At 37.7% G+C, this 16,736-nt stretch overlaps 1 protein-coding gene across 1 annotated transcript in view; it reads right to left on the reverse strand.

The window, feature by feature from the left end:
- Window positions 1-9,602: 9,602 nt before the first annotated feature.
- The window catches only part of Dera (deoxyribose-phosphate aldolase), a 96,548-nt gene continuing 89,414 nt past the window's right edge, over window positions 9,603-16,736 (reverse strand). The window contains exons 7-9 of the mRNA XM_020180383.2: window positions 14,030-14,142; window positions 10,283-10,432; window positions 9,603-10,048 (exon numbers count right to left, since the gene is read on the reverse strand). Of these exons, the coding sequence (XP_020035972.2) occupies window positions 9,992-10,048; window positions 10,283-10,432; window positions 14,030-14,142 (320 nt within the window). The 3' untranslated portion in view covers window positions 9,603-9,991. The remainder of the gene's footprint in view (window positions 10,049-10,282; window positions 10,433-14,029; window positions 14,143-16,736) is intronic.

A 16,736-nucleotide genomic window follows, 5' to 3' on the forward strand; every position in this document is an offset into this window, starting at 1 on the left:
CTTAAGCAGTGAGTAAATTTGGCACATTAGCTTTTAAGTCATTTAAAAAAGCATTAGAACATATTTCAAAGATTTCAAACATACAATTACTTTTGCGTCCATTCAAAACTTGTAATAAACATTACTTTAAAAAAGATATGTGCTTTCTTGTCTATCAAAACAAACAGCTTAATGAATAAAAATTGTTTTCCCAAGCAATTTTTCATACACTTGCAACTCATCCAGCAAATTTCAGCAATCTGAAATTAGAAAAGTCATTGGTAAAATCTACCATTTCCCATCTCATTCCCCAAAATAAAATCTCAAACTTCAGCTGTGGCTATTTTATGAAAACCTGCTATTTGGAACTTAATTCACTAGCAGTGCTATAGTCTGTTTACTTGTGTGGCACTGGTTTTTATGTTTATCTTGTGGACTGGTCTCATTCTATAATCATCTGTATTTATCCAAAGTGGTAATTATAGTTCAAATTAATTTTTTATTGTTATTCTGGGGGGGGGGTTACATTGTGGCACTTACAAAAGTTCTTAGATTGCATCAAATATATCATACTTGCATACTTGAATTCACCCCCTCCACTGCTCTCCTTCATCTTCCCTCCCCCCATTCCTGGAATAGTTTCAACTGGTATCATTTTGTTCATGTACATACATGTGTACACAGTTTTTGCAATGTTTGACAAATAAATCAGGAGCACATTCTCTGTAAGGTGCTGCATGGGAGACGACAATAGGTTTGTTTAAAGCTGGCTACAACAGGCTTGCCTTTTGAAACTCTCTCACTTGAGGTGGACAGAAAACCATGCAGACAAACCAAATACAAGACTAGCTGCTCGGTTGCCCCTTTACAAATCCCAGGCCTTGGGTGCTGTCATGAAGGGAGGATACACAGGCCGAGTAAACCAACCTAGCCTCCCCCAGCCCCCATCATTTATTTGTCCCTGGTCCTGATTTCTTATTCCAGCTTCAGCTCTGGATCCTTCCATCCACCCCAGTCTTATGCCTCTGCTGATGTGTTGACAGCCTCTTACTCACAGATTTCTCCCTACTTGGCTTTTGAGTCTGAGACACGTAAAGATACAGGTTAAAGAAGATTCCCCCTGCCAGTCTGTTTATTGAGGCTGATCCGATTTAGCCCAAAAGCCTCCCCACTCTGGGCTTCCCCCTACCTCTGCAACCTGCCTGCTATTGAAGTGGAATCAGGAAAAGACATGAGGCAATATAGTTTTATTATAAGAATGATGTAAAGAGTGATGGAGTTGTTACAGTAAGTCAGAAAAGTGAGAAATGGCTTCTGATTTGGAGCGTTCTTTTCTGATGTTGCTTAGTGACAGAAAAGCTTAAAGGATGCCCAGTAGGTAGAACTGGAGCAGAAGGCATAGGTTTACAAAGAAATTAGATTTTATCACTATTTTTTACATGCCTGATTTTCCACTTTTTTTTTTTTTTGGAGTGACATCATGGCGGTAGAGAATAACTGAGACGTTTAACATGCCAGGCACTTCCCAAAATTCGTTTTATTTATTATTCCCCTCCACATTCGAATGGGGAAGGTAAGTTTTATCTGAGGGTGAGATACTGAATAATAACAGATGCCTCAGGCACTGCAGCTTCAACTCCGCTTCTTAGCACTTTTGGTTTTAGAGTTGCTGCTGCTTCTGCTATTTCAAAGTGAATTGGAATTTATATTCATTCCAAACATAACAACTCTTCCTATTCAAATATTACACTATACAATTTCCCACTCCTTGGCCTCAAAGGCAGCAGATCAAAGTAGGTGGTGCACACTAGGAAGAAGAATCCAGGTGTTTTATGGATAGGTCCATGGGATGGCAGCAAAGTTTCCCTGGGCTCAGCCCAGGAGAGGTGAAGAAGGTATAAGAAAAATCACATTGCAAACCCCTCTCTGCAGGAATGGCCTGTTGTTCAGGATGACACTATGCTGCTGATCTCTGGTGGCTAGGGAGAGTAAAGCCCCAAAGAATGTACTCAAGCACACAATTCTGTGTCGTAAGGTACTTAAGTGTTTGCAAGTAGCAAACGTTCCTGTTCGCTTGGATCATGCATGAGACACATCTCCACAAAACTTCCTGCTGATAGCTGCTCCAGAAAGAAACTTATTCAAAAATGAGCTTCTACTCAAAGCTACAAGGAAATAAAAGAAACAAACAGAAAAGAATGGAAAAAAGAATACTTACCAAGAAAGAAGTGTTCAAAGAGCAGATAAAAATTTGAATCAAACATATTGCCACAAACTTAAAAATGAAAATCTAAACAAAGTTACCTTACCTATAAAGCAAGAGTTCATACCAAATATACAAGGGCTCAGGGAAGATACTGTAAGACAACAGGAAATGAAACATGATTTGGTAGAGCCTAGAAACAAACATTAAACTGGCACCAACCAGACTGTGGTGAAAACACGGAAAGTAACAAGGATGACAGGGATAGAAAAAGAGTGCAAAACACAGTAGAAAAAAATTTTTTAAATAGAGAAAATAGTATCTAAACAGGACAGAAAAATAACTAGCTTCCTGAAGAAGAGATTAAAAATAGTAATAAACAGGAAAAAGGTTAAAAGTATACTTCAAAGTAACCTTTCAGAAACCTAAGTCATGAAAATATAGACTTGAGAGAGCATGTTGAACCCCAGCAAAAACTGACTCAAACATTCAACCTTGAATCAGGTTTTAGTACGACTACTGGAATTAAGAGAAAAATTGGTTGTGCCCCCAGGCACAAGGTTTTTCAGAATATTAGTCTCTGCAGGAATGTTCAAAACTACAGGGCAGTAAGGCAACAGAACAAGTCCTCAGGGGAAAAACAGTATGTGATCCAAGCAATGTGCACCACCCAAGACAATAAATATTTTTGAATTTGCAAAAGCTGACAGAATATATCCCCCAAGTCCTTCTTGAGGAAACTACTACAGACCAAACTTTGAATATCAAAGAGAAATGGAGTATTGGTCATGGGTACTGACCCCATTTAACTTTAGGGCTAAGAATGAACATTTATGGATACTGTGGTTACAGGACAGACATTTAAATGTTATAAGCTCTAGTGATGTAGAAACAGGATACAAAGGTTTGGAGGGTAAAAGTGGGGGCAGAGAAAACAAGCTGGGGAGTGAGTATGGATTCTTTCTCATCTGGTAAAGCAGAGGATAAAAAGATTTTTAAAGCTGATAAATCATATAATACAGCTATAAATACATTTCAAGTCTAAAGAATATTACACTAAAATAACCATCAAGAGTCAGAAGAATTTAGGAGGAACATGAGGGAAGGAATCATAGAAAAAACTGATCATTACTCTTGGCAGGAAGTCAACAGAGAGCTATCTAAACAAACAGAAGTTTACTGCTGGTAAGTCCACTCAAGCAGGACTCTATAGGATTTCTCTGGACCTACTGTATAGGACCAAGAGAAGAGGGGCTTTTTTTGCAGAGGTCAGATTTAGGGACTAGTTGAAAATGCAAATTCGGCTGAAGGGCACTGAGTCCCTTCCTACCAAAAAGAATTAAGATTTCTCTCCAGTACCAGTCTGTTATATCATAGTTGACAACTGTTGTATTCATGACCATCCAATATCTTTTGGATTATTTTTGACTCCTTTTCCCAGCCTCCTTAGCAGCCGGGATACAGGCATGTGACCAAGGCCCTAATGGTCATACTGCACAGGAATTTGATATTTGACCTTCTATATTCTGTAACATACTCAACAAACTTTAAAAATCAGTATATTTTCTTATAGAGTTTTGTTGTTTAGAACTAAGAACTATGCCTATATATAGTACTGGCAGAGGTCACACTTAAAAAGCAAAAGACAACATTAAAATATCTGAGTGTTGAAAAGACTAAGGAACTAACATTTTCATTAGCTCTAGCGGGTCTCTTCACAGAACCTTCAAACTAAGAGGCAAGTATCTGTGAAATGTGCCTTTCCCTAGAGCATCCATCTACTGCAAATTAAGTTAAAGAATGGGCTTTTAAAGTAGGTTTTGGATTTAAGTACACTATTATACTTTAATCACCAAAAGTTGATGCCTTCCAAATTGGTAAAGTTAAATACAATTGAATCTTACTATCTTGGTTTGCTGAAATCCTTTGGAGATTTTATGGATAATGATTCTAAACTTGTCTAAAGTGTTTTCTAGGCTCCAAAGCTTGTTTTTAAGCCCAAAGGAGAATCAAGTTCATTGTCAACTGTTACAAGATTAAGGGATAATGTCATTTTCATTGTTTCCTTTCCTACTCTTGGCTATGAAGAGCAGTAAAATATACACATTTATTCTGGAGTTTCATGATACAATACTACAGATGGAGGGTATACTGCTTTATGTATACATGACTTTAGAATTTATGAGTGGAGTAAAAGGCTTTCTTGTCCAGTGTGTCCCAAAGTGTGATTCACGGATTACAGCATCAACATCACCCAGGGAACATGTTGGAAATACAAACCTTGGGCCCCATAGGCAAAATGTGGAATGGCAAACTCTTCAGATAGGGCCAGGATCCTGTTTTGTAAAACTCTCTCCTGTAAGTCTGATGTACACTAATGCATGAGAACCAGTTTCTTTGACAGCAAAACTACACCTCTCCAATCAAAGGAGAAACTACCTTATAGAAATAGTAAGATGTACCTTCTTAATAACATGTCAGAGCACTAAAGGAGTTCTTCCCCAGGACTCACCCAATTTTGCATGTGTCCTGAACCCACTGATGGAGGGGTTGTGGTAGGATTACTGAGTTTGAACTTAGGGCCTTAAGCATGCTAGACAGCGTGAACTATACCTCCAACCCATTTTGCATTACTTGTTTTTAGGGTCTTGCTTTATGACCTGGCCTGCCTGGACCCTGATCCTATTTGCGCGTCCCCAAGTACTGTTGAGATGGGGTCTCATGAGATTTTTGCCCAGCTGGCTTCAAACTGCGATCATCCTGATCTCTGCTTCCAGAGAAGCTAAGATTATAGGCGTGAGTCACCACACCCAGCCATTCATTTCTTCTTCTGCAGAGTAAATATGAATCTTGCTTACTAAAAATCTAATACAGCAGTAACTTTTCCTGGGATCATCAGGTATTTCTTATTTTTTTAGCATCATATTATTGTTGTGCTGGGGGTACATTTTGACATTTACAAGTTCTTATACTATACCATCGTTGAATTCACCCCCTCCATCATTCTCCTTTACCCTCCTCCACTCCCACTCCCTCCTGGAACACTTTCAACATGCCTCATTTTTCCATTTTCATACATGAGTACATAGTATTTCCGCTACATTTACCCTCCTTTCCTTATATCCTCCCCTCTCCCACTGGTACCAACCTTCAAACAAGACCTGTTTTACCTTCCTGATCTCTGTTTATGAAAACAAGGCATTTTTGTTTATTTAAGATAGCTATACAGGGAGTTTTATTGTGACATTTCCATGTATATATGTATTATAACCTGAATTAGTTCACCCCTCGTATTTTTCTTTTTCTACCTTAGTTCCCTTCTTATGGTGATTTCAACAGGTTTAAAAATTCTATATTCATAAGAGCAAAATAGTTTCTGCTGGGTATTGAGGGGATGGGGGGAGAGGGAGGGGGTGGAGTGGGTGGTAAGGTGGGGGGCAAGGGGGAGAACTGACCCAAGCCTTGTATGCACATATGAATAATAAAACAATAAAAAAAATTCTATATTCATTAAGGGAGGTCACTAACAGGAGACGAAAGGTAAAAGAAGGAAGTTAAGAAGGTGAATATGGTTGATGTACTTTCTATACAAGGATCATCAGATATTAAGTACCTTTCAGTCTTCTCCTCAGGCTAAACAATCCCAGTTCCTTTTACTTCTACTTGTAGACACTTTTTAAAACTCTTCCTCATCCCTCTCAACCTCTAGAATAAAGTATAAACTCATTTTAATCTTCAAATGAATTTAAAACATTCCCTGCCATTGAACCAGAGAAACTAAAACTAAACTAAGACTAGGTTTTTAAAAATATTCTACCTATGTTTTACAATACAATAAGTACTTCTTTAGGAAAAAAAAAAACATTTTAGGTGTGTCCTTTCTAGATACTCTGATCCCTCCTTCTCACCTGTTGTTTTCACAAAAAAAAAAAAAAAAGTTTTAGTTCATTGTAAGGTCACAAAGTATCTCACATATATTGCATTAAGCATTCTGATCCTCATCTGCCCTATTAAATAAGAATTGACCAGATGGATATTCCTCTGCTTTCTCTCCTGAGCAGGTTTTAGTTAATTAAAAATGATTATTTTTACTACATATTTTATATATCAGCCAGATGTTACTGGTGGTCATTTCTGGAAGGGATTACATGGTGGTAGTTATAAAATACATATTTTCCTTTGGGAGGCAAGACTCCTGAGTACAGTCAGGAGAATAAATGTAAAAACTGATTTCACCTTATACATTTTTTTCCTCCTGCCAAAATGGATGTAACATTTCACTCTCTTTGCAAGCAAGAACTCCTCAAATTCCTCCTTCTTTATAACTCTGCACTCCAGCCCTGTTCATGTGTTAAAAAACAAAAACCAAAAAACCTGTCAGGTTGATGGAAGAAAAATTAACATTGGTTTCCCTCTGTACTACAAGGGTAAAGTTGATCTTTCTGAAGGAAGAGATTTGGGGTTTTTTTATTTGATTTCTGTAAGTCATCTATGTATTCATGACACAACAAACTGTCCCACTCAGATGGGAGCTACATTGCACAACTATGAGGATTCTCTCACAGACATTGGCAATAGTTCACACCCTTGCATAGGTCTCCTTTGAAGCTTTTTTCATGTGAACTAATTCATCTGAATTTCTCATTAGTGCTGAAATATTTCAGGATGAGGCAAAGAATATGTAATTATAAAATTGCTTTGTGATTACACAGTCATTTTCTCCCCAGGTGGACACAAATCTAAAAATGTCTCTTTTTTTTTACCTAAAACAAAATAATATCCAACCTTAAAAAAATTCAGATCTAGAAGTCACCCCAGATTATGAATTCTAACAGAAGAAATCAACCACACTATCATCACTTGGGCTGAGATGAAACAGTTGGTCTTCTCCGAAACACCACCTAGAGGCAAATGCTGCATGCTATCAAACACACTCACGCATGGCAGGGTTCATAAACAAGCAAGGAATTTTCAATTCCAAAGGCCTGGCTATGTCTTGTAGTGCATTTCATCTTGTGGTAGGTATGTGGGTTCTGCCATCAGTTCTGACCATCTACGTGACCTTGAATAAGTGACTTCTCTACTCTGAGTTTCTTTTTCCATGTCAAAAACAATGACAGGGAGGAGCTAGATACTCACTAAGTCCTTTTAAGTCCCCAAATTATATGATAGATTGTTTCAAAAATAACTTTAAAACCTAATATTCTTTATTGAACAATTGTAACAATTTTTTTGGGGGGGGGCAAGGTGGCTTCTATTAACTTACAGCTTTAAACACAGAGCCAGCAATTCATTTTCTGATTGTATAAAGCATCTGCTCTCATGTTCTGAAGTACACAAATGTGCTTGTAGTAAATCATAGTCACCTCAGAAATGACCTCTTCCTCTTATGTTTTAATAGCAATCAACATCAACTAGGATGTTCTCATTAAAGTCATCTGTGGTACATCTGATTTTAAGAGCCAGGTAAGAAGGGGCAGACATTCCTGATGAAAAGCCCCCTAGTCCTTGGAATAAACTAACCCTCAAAATATAACATTACTTACCTTTGGATCAGGCCATGCTCATCAGCCTCTAATAGGTTTGAGGGATTCACCAGTCTTAATTTCCTACATGCATCTATAATTGTCCACAGAGGTCAATTTCAGTGGATGCCTCATATAAATTAAAATTGAAGATAATGATGTCTTTCACTTGATCAACTAAAATGACCAGCTGGGTTTAATGGGAGGAAAACAGAAACCCCAGTGAAATTAGAATAGCTTCAAAGGTGATAGAATGTAATTATTTTTCTGTAACGTTTCTTCTCCAAAGGTGACTGGTCATTGCACTGGGGTACCAGGGTCAGCATATGATGAAGCTGGATATGCTTGCTGTTCGGAGCCATGGACCATATCCAAACCACAAATCAAGAGTCATTGCTGAGACATTGGGGGAAAACAGGATTTCTTTTCTGTTCTTATTTTAGTTGTTTCCTTTACAGCTAGAAAGGCGCTTTGAGGGACTTGCTTAATTGACTCCCGAGAGGCAAATTCTAATTTAGATTGGTACAAAATGTATTCCCATTCTAGCCATAAAACATTTTCTTGGATTTGTTCTAACTATCCTTGGGGCAAAATAATTTTAGGTATGAAAGAAACTTGATATCACCTGTCCTCAACCCCTTTATTTCACAGATGAAGAAACAGAGGTCAAGAGATGTGAACAGACTAGACCAAGGTCCCTGAGCTAGGAAGAGGAAAGGGCTGGGTTAGAACTCACAGATGAGAAAATGAAACCTAAACCTACTCTCAATTCAGAGTGTTTGCTTATGACTAACTGGAGAGTCGTTCAGGGAAAAAAAGACTCTTGATGAAAATTATCATTTATGAAACTTAGGTTCCATAATGTGCAGAGGTGCTTGCAAAAAAACTGGAGGTGGGAGGAAGGGTGTGACAGAGAGCAAGGAAGTACCAGAGCACAAAGTATATCACCAGTCCCCATGACTGACAGTAAATTCTGTTCATGTGCACCTGTGTGACAGTGACCCACAGGGGAAACCACAGAGTCGGCAGTCAGCTTCCCACCTCACCTTGATTTATTTTATTTAATTAATTATTATTATTCTTTTTTGCAGAGCTGAGCATTGAACCTTGGCCTTGCACAAGCTAGGCAGGAGCTCTAACCACTGAACTATACCTCTAGCCCTTGGGCTAATTTTGAGCAACCTTTGGCAGGGTGCTTAAGTTCTGGTCCTCTGTCTCTCATCTGTAGAAAAGGATGCTAATATCAGTACTTTCTATTGTAAGGATTAAAAACCTTACTGTACTTACCTTGGTATTACAGAGATTAATCGAACTAAACAAATTGATAGAAGTACAGAGCTTAACACACAGTGTTATGTTGGTGTTTGCTATTTTCCCTTAATTCACTATATCAGAAAACCTTAAGGGTTTCAGAATATATGCAAAAGTGGTATTCATTAATAATGTACCGAAATGCTTTATCTGAGATATATACCTGAGGAATTTACTTGAGAGATTCAGAAAGTTAGTGATAAAACCTTTTTATGTTTAATGGATTAACTTGTCAATATGTAGTGCTACAATTTAAATTGGTTTTTAAAAAATTAAACAACTATGCCAGGCATGGTGCCACGCGCCAGTAATCCTAGCACTCGGGAGGCTGAGGCAGGAGGATCACAGGTTTGAGGCCAGCTTGTGCTACACAAAGAGCCCTTGTCTCAAAAAACTAACTAACCAACCAACCAAACAAACAAACAAACACAGCCTTTTGTGTATAAGAAATTCAATGATATTCATAGTTCCATGTAACAATGTCAGAAATTTCATTTGTAAAGTGATTAATAAAAGAGACCATCCATCTTCAAAACTAAAGATAGCTTTCCATCGGGGATATCAGTGCCAAATCAGTGTCTCCTGAAGCTGTTACAGCAGCAGCTCAAGGAGGTGACTTTTTTTTTTCTCCCAAAAGTAGACTTCTTGGGCAGGTCAACATTTTTTTTCCCCTTAGAATGTGATGTTGTTCAAGCTTCTGTGAACATTTTACTGAGTTTTTAGGGGCATCTTCACAAAATTAATAATGCCATGCAGTGATTAAAAGCATCTCGGAGGTGTTGATGAGCACCAGATGGATCAGGTGCTTTTGCTGTTATTTCCTATTCCGTTCTTTGGGTTAAATTCAGTGGAAATATCACAGGAAAAAGTCAGTTACCTACTCCCCTATTTTGAAATGATGCATCTTAGCAATTCTGTAGAAAAATCATTGTTGAAGACTGCTGCAAGGAACTTCTCTGGGTTGGCTGCTGATTCAAGACATTGGAAGATCATGATAAGCCGCATACCTTCCAGTCACATGATGGTAAATCTGAGGAAAATCCATTTCATTCATTAGTAATTACTATTTAATCACACCCATCAGTTAACAGTTAGATGATCACATAGTAAGTAATCATTTTAAAATTTTACTACTATGTGTCTCAGCAGAATCTCCAGTGACCTACTTCAGATGGAGGCTTGGGTATGAGGTGGTAAACCAGATTGAGTATTCATCTTTAGTTCTCAGATCTCAAAATCCCTTGCACACTGGATTATTACTCACCTGCCTCTCGATGTCTGAAAGCAAAGCACTGGCCCCTATTCGAAAGAGCTCCGGCTTTAGCCACTCATCTCCTAGTTCCTCCTTTATGAGAGAGAGCCACGCAAGAGAGTCCTTGGCAGTGCGGATGCCTCCTGCGGGTTTAAAGCCTACCTAAAAAAAAGGAGAGACAACAAAACAATGGCTATTGCTGTTTGGCTGCTTTTCAAAATGACACTGTGTTTATAGGTCTCGATTCTCTCCTTTTTTAAAAATCTTTTTCACTTCACCCAGCAAAAGCACTTACACCATTGACTCATGCTCATTGACACTACAAAACAACTTTTCAAGATGAAATGGGAACAACATCTCTCTTCTGTGAGACACTAATGAGGGCTAATAACCCACTTTAACATTTCACTTGTTGGAAAGTCATAAACTTCAACCTCTAGACAGTATCTACTAACTTGGAAGAGACAAGAAAGGTATCAGTACACAGGAAAATACATCACACAAAGACTCACTCTAGATTTCTACAAGTAAGTCTGCACAGTCACATTTCAGACTTCATCATGAGATTCAAAAGCAGATGTGCATTTAAAGTAGGAGAATAGAACCTGAGAGGCCACAAGTTTACCTTAGCTAAAGCAGAAGCTATTCTGCAAGGAGAGTTGACAATAGTTTTAATTGATTTAACTGCAGGGACTTCTTTTTTTTTCTGAGGTTGTTAAACAACACAGAGTTCTATAAAACAGGAAAACCAGTGGTACAAGCCTAGTGGGTAAAGATAGTACAGAGGCTCTTCATACTTCGAAGTTTTTAAAAATTGACTCAAATAGCCAAATTCAGCCAATATGTAATGTTTATAAATGATATCCTGTATTCATTCGGAAAGGAAAAGTATGTTCCATACTGATCATATAGACATACTTGTTCCAGGAGGTTGTCTATCCAAATAAGCAGAGTCTATATAGATGGGAGCCTTCACATCACATCCCATAGCCCAAGAACTAAAGCATTTGCATTTTATCACTAGGGCTTTTCTTGGTAGATAGCATCAGACTGCTAGAGAAGGGAAACAAAAGATGAATGGTCCTATTCTAAACCCAAGCCAGAAACCTCACAGTGAATCTGGATTCTACCATTCCCTGGGCACATCACACCTATTTGGTAGTCAAGTCCTGTCAGTCCTCTCGCTTTGCCTTCTGGATGTCTGTATATAACCTTTCCTTTCTACTCTCACTTGGACAGTTCAGTCTAGACCTTCACCACTTCTCACAAGGAAAATCAGTAACAGTCTCCTAACTGTTTCTCCACCTCCATCATATATCACACAACTATTCAGAAGCAGTGCAGCACTTCTAACCATAGAAAATCAATTAGCTGATATTAGCATGCATGTTAATCATAGGAGCTTTCCTGTCAATCAGCCAGTGCTTCATATAGATTTTCTACATAGTTCAGTTGGCATCAGCAACTCTGTTGGGCAATGTTTCCAAAGAGAGGCTCTTGCATAAGCTAATCTTTTTTTTAAAGGGAGAGAATATGGAAAACATAAATCTGTAATGAAATCAGTTATGAAATATTAAACCTCTGCTTCTCAGGAGTGACACTAATCATGGTCTGGAAGGCAGCCTATCACGTTGGCAAATGCCACTTAAATCAATGCATTAGAAACTTTACAGTATGAAGGCTGACCGTGCATGTTGCCAGCAATCTAAAGGCTGTAACTGGTTTACTGGTACATACACAGATCCTCTTTGTTTGAAATCGAATGTGATTAAATGTATGTGATTTGACCTGTACTTGTCCTCTCCTTAAAACTGAGTTGGACTTTATTAACTGAGGGAAGAACTGATACAATCAAAAAGAAAGGATGAGAGATAGCAAAATGTCCCTCTGAAATATGGTTTGGAACACTAAGCACTTAAAACTTTCTCTGACATTATTTTCTTATTTAAGAGCTCTCTTGTAAGGGGTATGTTCATTTTTTGCATTCCTAGTATTAACATGGTACACAGTTAACTACTCAATAGAAGTGTCTTTGGTCTCCAATGGCATGTTTCAGCCCTAACGTTGGAGTTATCAAACAGATACCAGAGAAGTTCTTCAGACCCGGGACTGCCAGGGATGGGAGCCCAGGCATCCACACAGATAACATTTCACATCTGATTTTGTTCTTTGGCTGAGAATGAGAACCACTGGCCCAATGAGTGGTGGCAGTTTCAACTGAAGGACTAAAGATAGATTCATTTTTACAGCTTTTCTTTAAAAAATGGTTTTTTAAAGAAAAAAACACAGGAAGACTACTGAGTGCCTCAAGTCGGATCAGCTGTCGTATGTAAGTCACAATAGATATTTTTCTTATTTGTACTTAACATGTGAGGTTATTCTCTTTATTTTTTATTTTTCTTTGGCCATGCCGAGGTTTAAACTCAGGGCCTCACACTTCTAAGCAGAGACTCTATCACTTGAGTCACACCCTCAGTCATTTTACTTTATTTATTTTTTGGATAGGGTCTTGTGTTTTTGCCTAGTCTTCCCCGGCCATCATCCTCCTCCTAATGTCTCCCGTGTACGTGGAATTACAGGCATAAAATACTGTGTCTAGCCAAAATGTCAGGTTATTCTGAAGGAGAAAATTCTAGAAGGCATTTATTTCCCCTCACAATCAGTACATTTCAAAAAAGTCTCCAATTCCAAAATAAACTGAATCTATATAGTCACATATAAAGTCATCGCACCTATTAGGAAAAGGATTAAAGATCTTTTGTAGGTTCACCTTTGCAGAAATCTACTGGTTTTTAAAAGATGTCTCTCAGGAAGAGAAAGTCTCATTAAACACAGACATATACACACAGATACACACCCCCCTTTCTCTCCAATGATGTAAAAATTCCTTTGAGATCATTTGCAACTAGACAAGCAACTTGAAATGAAAAGGAAAATTCAAACTCATTTTATAAAAACACTGGATATACATTTTTTCCTTTTAACTTCATGTTTCGAAAAATATGTATTATTTTTGAAAAAGCTGACAAAAGCTAGCATACACCCTCCTCAGCTTAAGTCTTCCAAAAAGCACATCCAACTGCCATAAAACGCAAAAATGGATATTTAATTCAAGAGCTATATAACGTCTAGCTACCTTTTCCCTGCTGTTTCACAGCATTTCATTATTTTGTTTAATAAGTTCATCTCCTCAAGAATTTTCTCTTCACCTCATATTATTAAAAGTAATAAGTTTTTCTGGACCGGGGGTTTCCCCAACAGAAAAACCAATTTATGTGTGTCCTTCAATAATGACAGGAAAAGATTATTTCCCATTATATTGCATACTTTTCATATCACCACCACAGCTTATCATTCAATAAATGTTACTCTGCAATTCTTTCCATTCCTCAAGGAAGTTTAATTTCACATTAACCTGTTTTCACTGGCCAACACCTTGCCAGAAAGCCTCTGTGTCACAGCAGAATTAGTTCGTTAAAGAACCCATTTAGGAATCTCTTGTCAGTGATAAAATTGTCTTCGGTTAATAAAAAGACATAAAGTGAGTTTACATCTTGATGAAACATACTTACTCCCACACTCACACTCACTTTTCTCCATAAGCGTGTTCTCTTATAATGAAAGGTAAATTAAACATTTATCTTAATAAAGGTAACTCATTCGCACCTTCTGCATATAAAGACAGTTATCATGGTGGCTATAAGGAGCACTATAAATAACATCTTTATGCTGAAGAAAGATTTGCTGGCAATAATATACCTTGTTTCCAGTTTTCCAAAAGAAGTCTCTAATGGCCCGTAGCATTACTACAGCTACTGAGAAGGTGGCATTTACTGTTTCTTTTCCTGTAGAGGTCTTAATAAAATCTGATCCTAAAACAAAAGCAAGAAAAACTCCCGGGTTAATTAAAAATTCATTGTTTTACATGTAAGTCAATGAAAGAAATGAGTTGTGCAAATTTCCCCCAGAGGTACACAACTTTTCATTAATTTGAAAAACTAAAATGTAATCTAGTTTAAAATAATCTCACCCATCCTTTCTTCTCTCCTTATAATCAGATGAATTAAATTATGTGTCCAATGGGTGCTCATATGGGCCTCTGGTACTCACGCCTCCATATTCACACATCACCAATTAAAATCAAGCTGGCTTATTTAATGCATGACTGAGATGAATAAAAACAATTTTATGCCCTGTGCTCAATATCATGTTTCAAAACATTTTACTTGAAAACTGAAGTGCCTACTCATTTTCTTCTCATTTTTCTCAGGCATGCTAGAAAGTCCACAGTACAGTTGTGGCAACACAAGAAAAATTGCCAGGATTTCTATTGCACTGTTCATTAGTGAAAGCACTATGTCTTCTAACCAGATTAGGATTTTCATGAAACCATGTTATTTCATACTTTGCAAATATTTTCACCAACTTCCTTTTCTCAAATATATCTTAAGCTTATCTGAATAGTTTAAGAGAGTAGGAGGAAACAAAAAAAATGGTAACAGTAAAAATGCAGTGAGTATCAAGCTCTGCGTTACAAATCCAGGTAATTAGTGACTAAGTACTAATGGCATCTTCATCTTTAAACAGGCACAGAAAAGTGGCTTGCTTGAGGTCACAAAGGACAAGTGTGCGTGCGTGTGTGTGTGTGTGCAATTTTAGCCAAGGCAATCTAGCTTAACCCCATATGTTAGTGTTGTGTCTAAGAAACTTACCCAGGGCCACACAGCCAGCTAAATACAGAATCCATCTTTCATGTGGTTACTTAGCCCCATAACACTCAAAATATGAACGTTTTATAAGCAGCATGGGACCACCAGAGATGGCACAGGGAGGGGGAAAGGTCAAAAGGTACTAAGTTACAGTTGGAGAAGAGAAATAATTTCTGGTGTTCTATTACATCATAGGCTGACACAGATCACAATAATGTACTTACTATATGTATTCTTTTTAAAAGCTAGCGTTTGAAAGGTTTTGAATGTTTCACCACTATGCACTGATAAATGTTTAAGGAGACAGGTATGTTTATCCAGGTTTGAATACTGCCCAATGTATACATGTACTGAAACATCATATGATTCCCCATAACTAGGACAATTTTATATGTCAATTTAAATAAATTAATTTTTTAATGAAAAAACAGGCAGGCTTTCAGAGTATACACCAGCCCAAATGAATCATAATCTAATATAAACAAGGTTCTTAGGTGATTTGTGTACAAGGTTACAGTAACCAGCCCACTCAATCTCTAGAACCATACCTAAAACTAATCTGAGAGTCTCCAAACTCCATTAAAGAAATGGAAGATAGAATGTGAAGAGAAGGAAGAAGGAAGAGGTAAACCTTCCCCTCTAGTTTCAATTGGAAAAGATACTTCCACACCTATTCCATGGATGGGAAAGTTCAAATAGCCACACTTTATTAAACACGCTGCAAGTAAGCATGTGGAAAATATGAAACTAAATTACTCAAGGCTTGCCCTCTAAGTGCAGTTGGGGAAGAAGCATGAACTCTAGGATTCACTTGATGAGCCAGAAGTCAGGAGATCTGGTTTCAGTTCTGGCTTTTATGGTTGCCTTGAAAATTCAATCTCCTAAACTCCTCATTTGTAAAATAGGTCTAAAAAGTTCTTTCTTGCTTCAAAGAGCTGCACAAGGCATCAAAAGAGATCATCTAGGTGAAAGCACTTTGAAACTGTCAAGTATTATATGAATGTAAATGAAGACCAGTAAACAAAACAAAGTTCTTGCCCTAGTGAAGTAAGGTATAGAATAATACCTAGGGAGGAAAAGCTACTTTTAGGAGTCATCTTGACAGCATCTCTGCCTCATGATTGAAGGGAATCTGGAAAACAGTGTTACAAGCAAGGAACGAGTACAAAGGTCTCAGTATAGGCATGTGCTGAGTCTACTACCAATGAATGAATGGTGGAATACAGAACTGATGCCTGGTCCCTACAATGCAGAAATAAGACCATCAAAGACAAGAGAGTAAAGCCTCCACAAAGACATAAGCAAGTGAATTCTCAAAAGAATTCACAGTGAGACCGGAATGTGTGTGCCTAATACGTGACATTATCTTCTGATTTACTTAAAAGTTTTTTGGGATAACACTGAATATTATCTAAATTCTTTTAAGCATGTTAGATTAAGACAAAGAACCAAGGCCACAATTGCAGGTCTAAAAACAATCACTTTTGTTAAAAATCACAGCATCTAAAATTAATCAAAAGAGCCAACCTCCTTTGGAAGAGTTCAGAGGCAGGGTAATGATGGAGACTCTTCCTAGTATGTTTGGGAGGAGCAAAGCATAGTGCCTACCATGGTAGGATCAGTGGCCCCCAAACTTATTTACTTCTTTGTTCCCCTTTTATGACTGCATTGTAACCATGTTTGGGGTCACATGCTATAACTTTCATATATACTTCTATATCCCCAGAGCATGACACACAGGAGAAATTCAACAAATA

The sequence above is a fragment of the Castor canadensis genome, chromosome 6, assembly GCF_047511655.1.
Source record: "Castor canadensis chromosome 6, mCasCan1.hap1v2, whole genome shotgun sequence".
NCBI classification, from domain to species: Eukaryota; Metazoa; Chordata; class Mammalia; order Rodentia; family Castoridae; genus Castor; species Castor canadensis.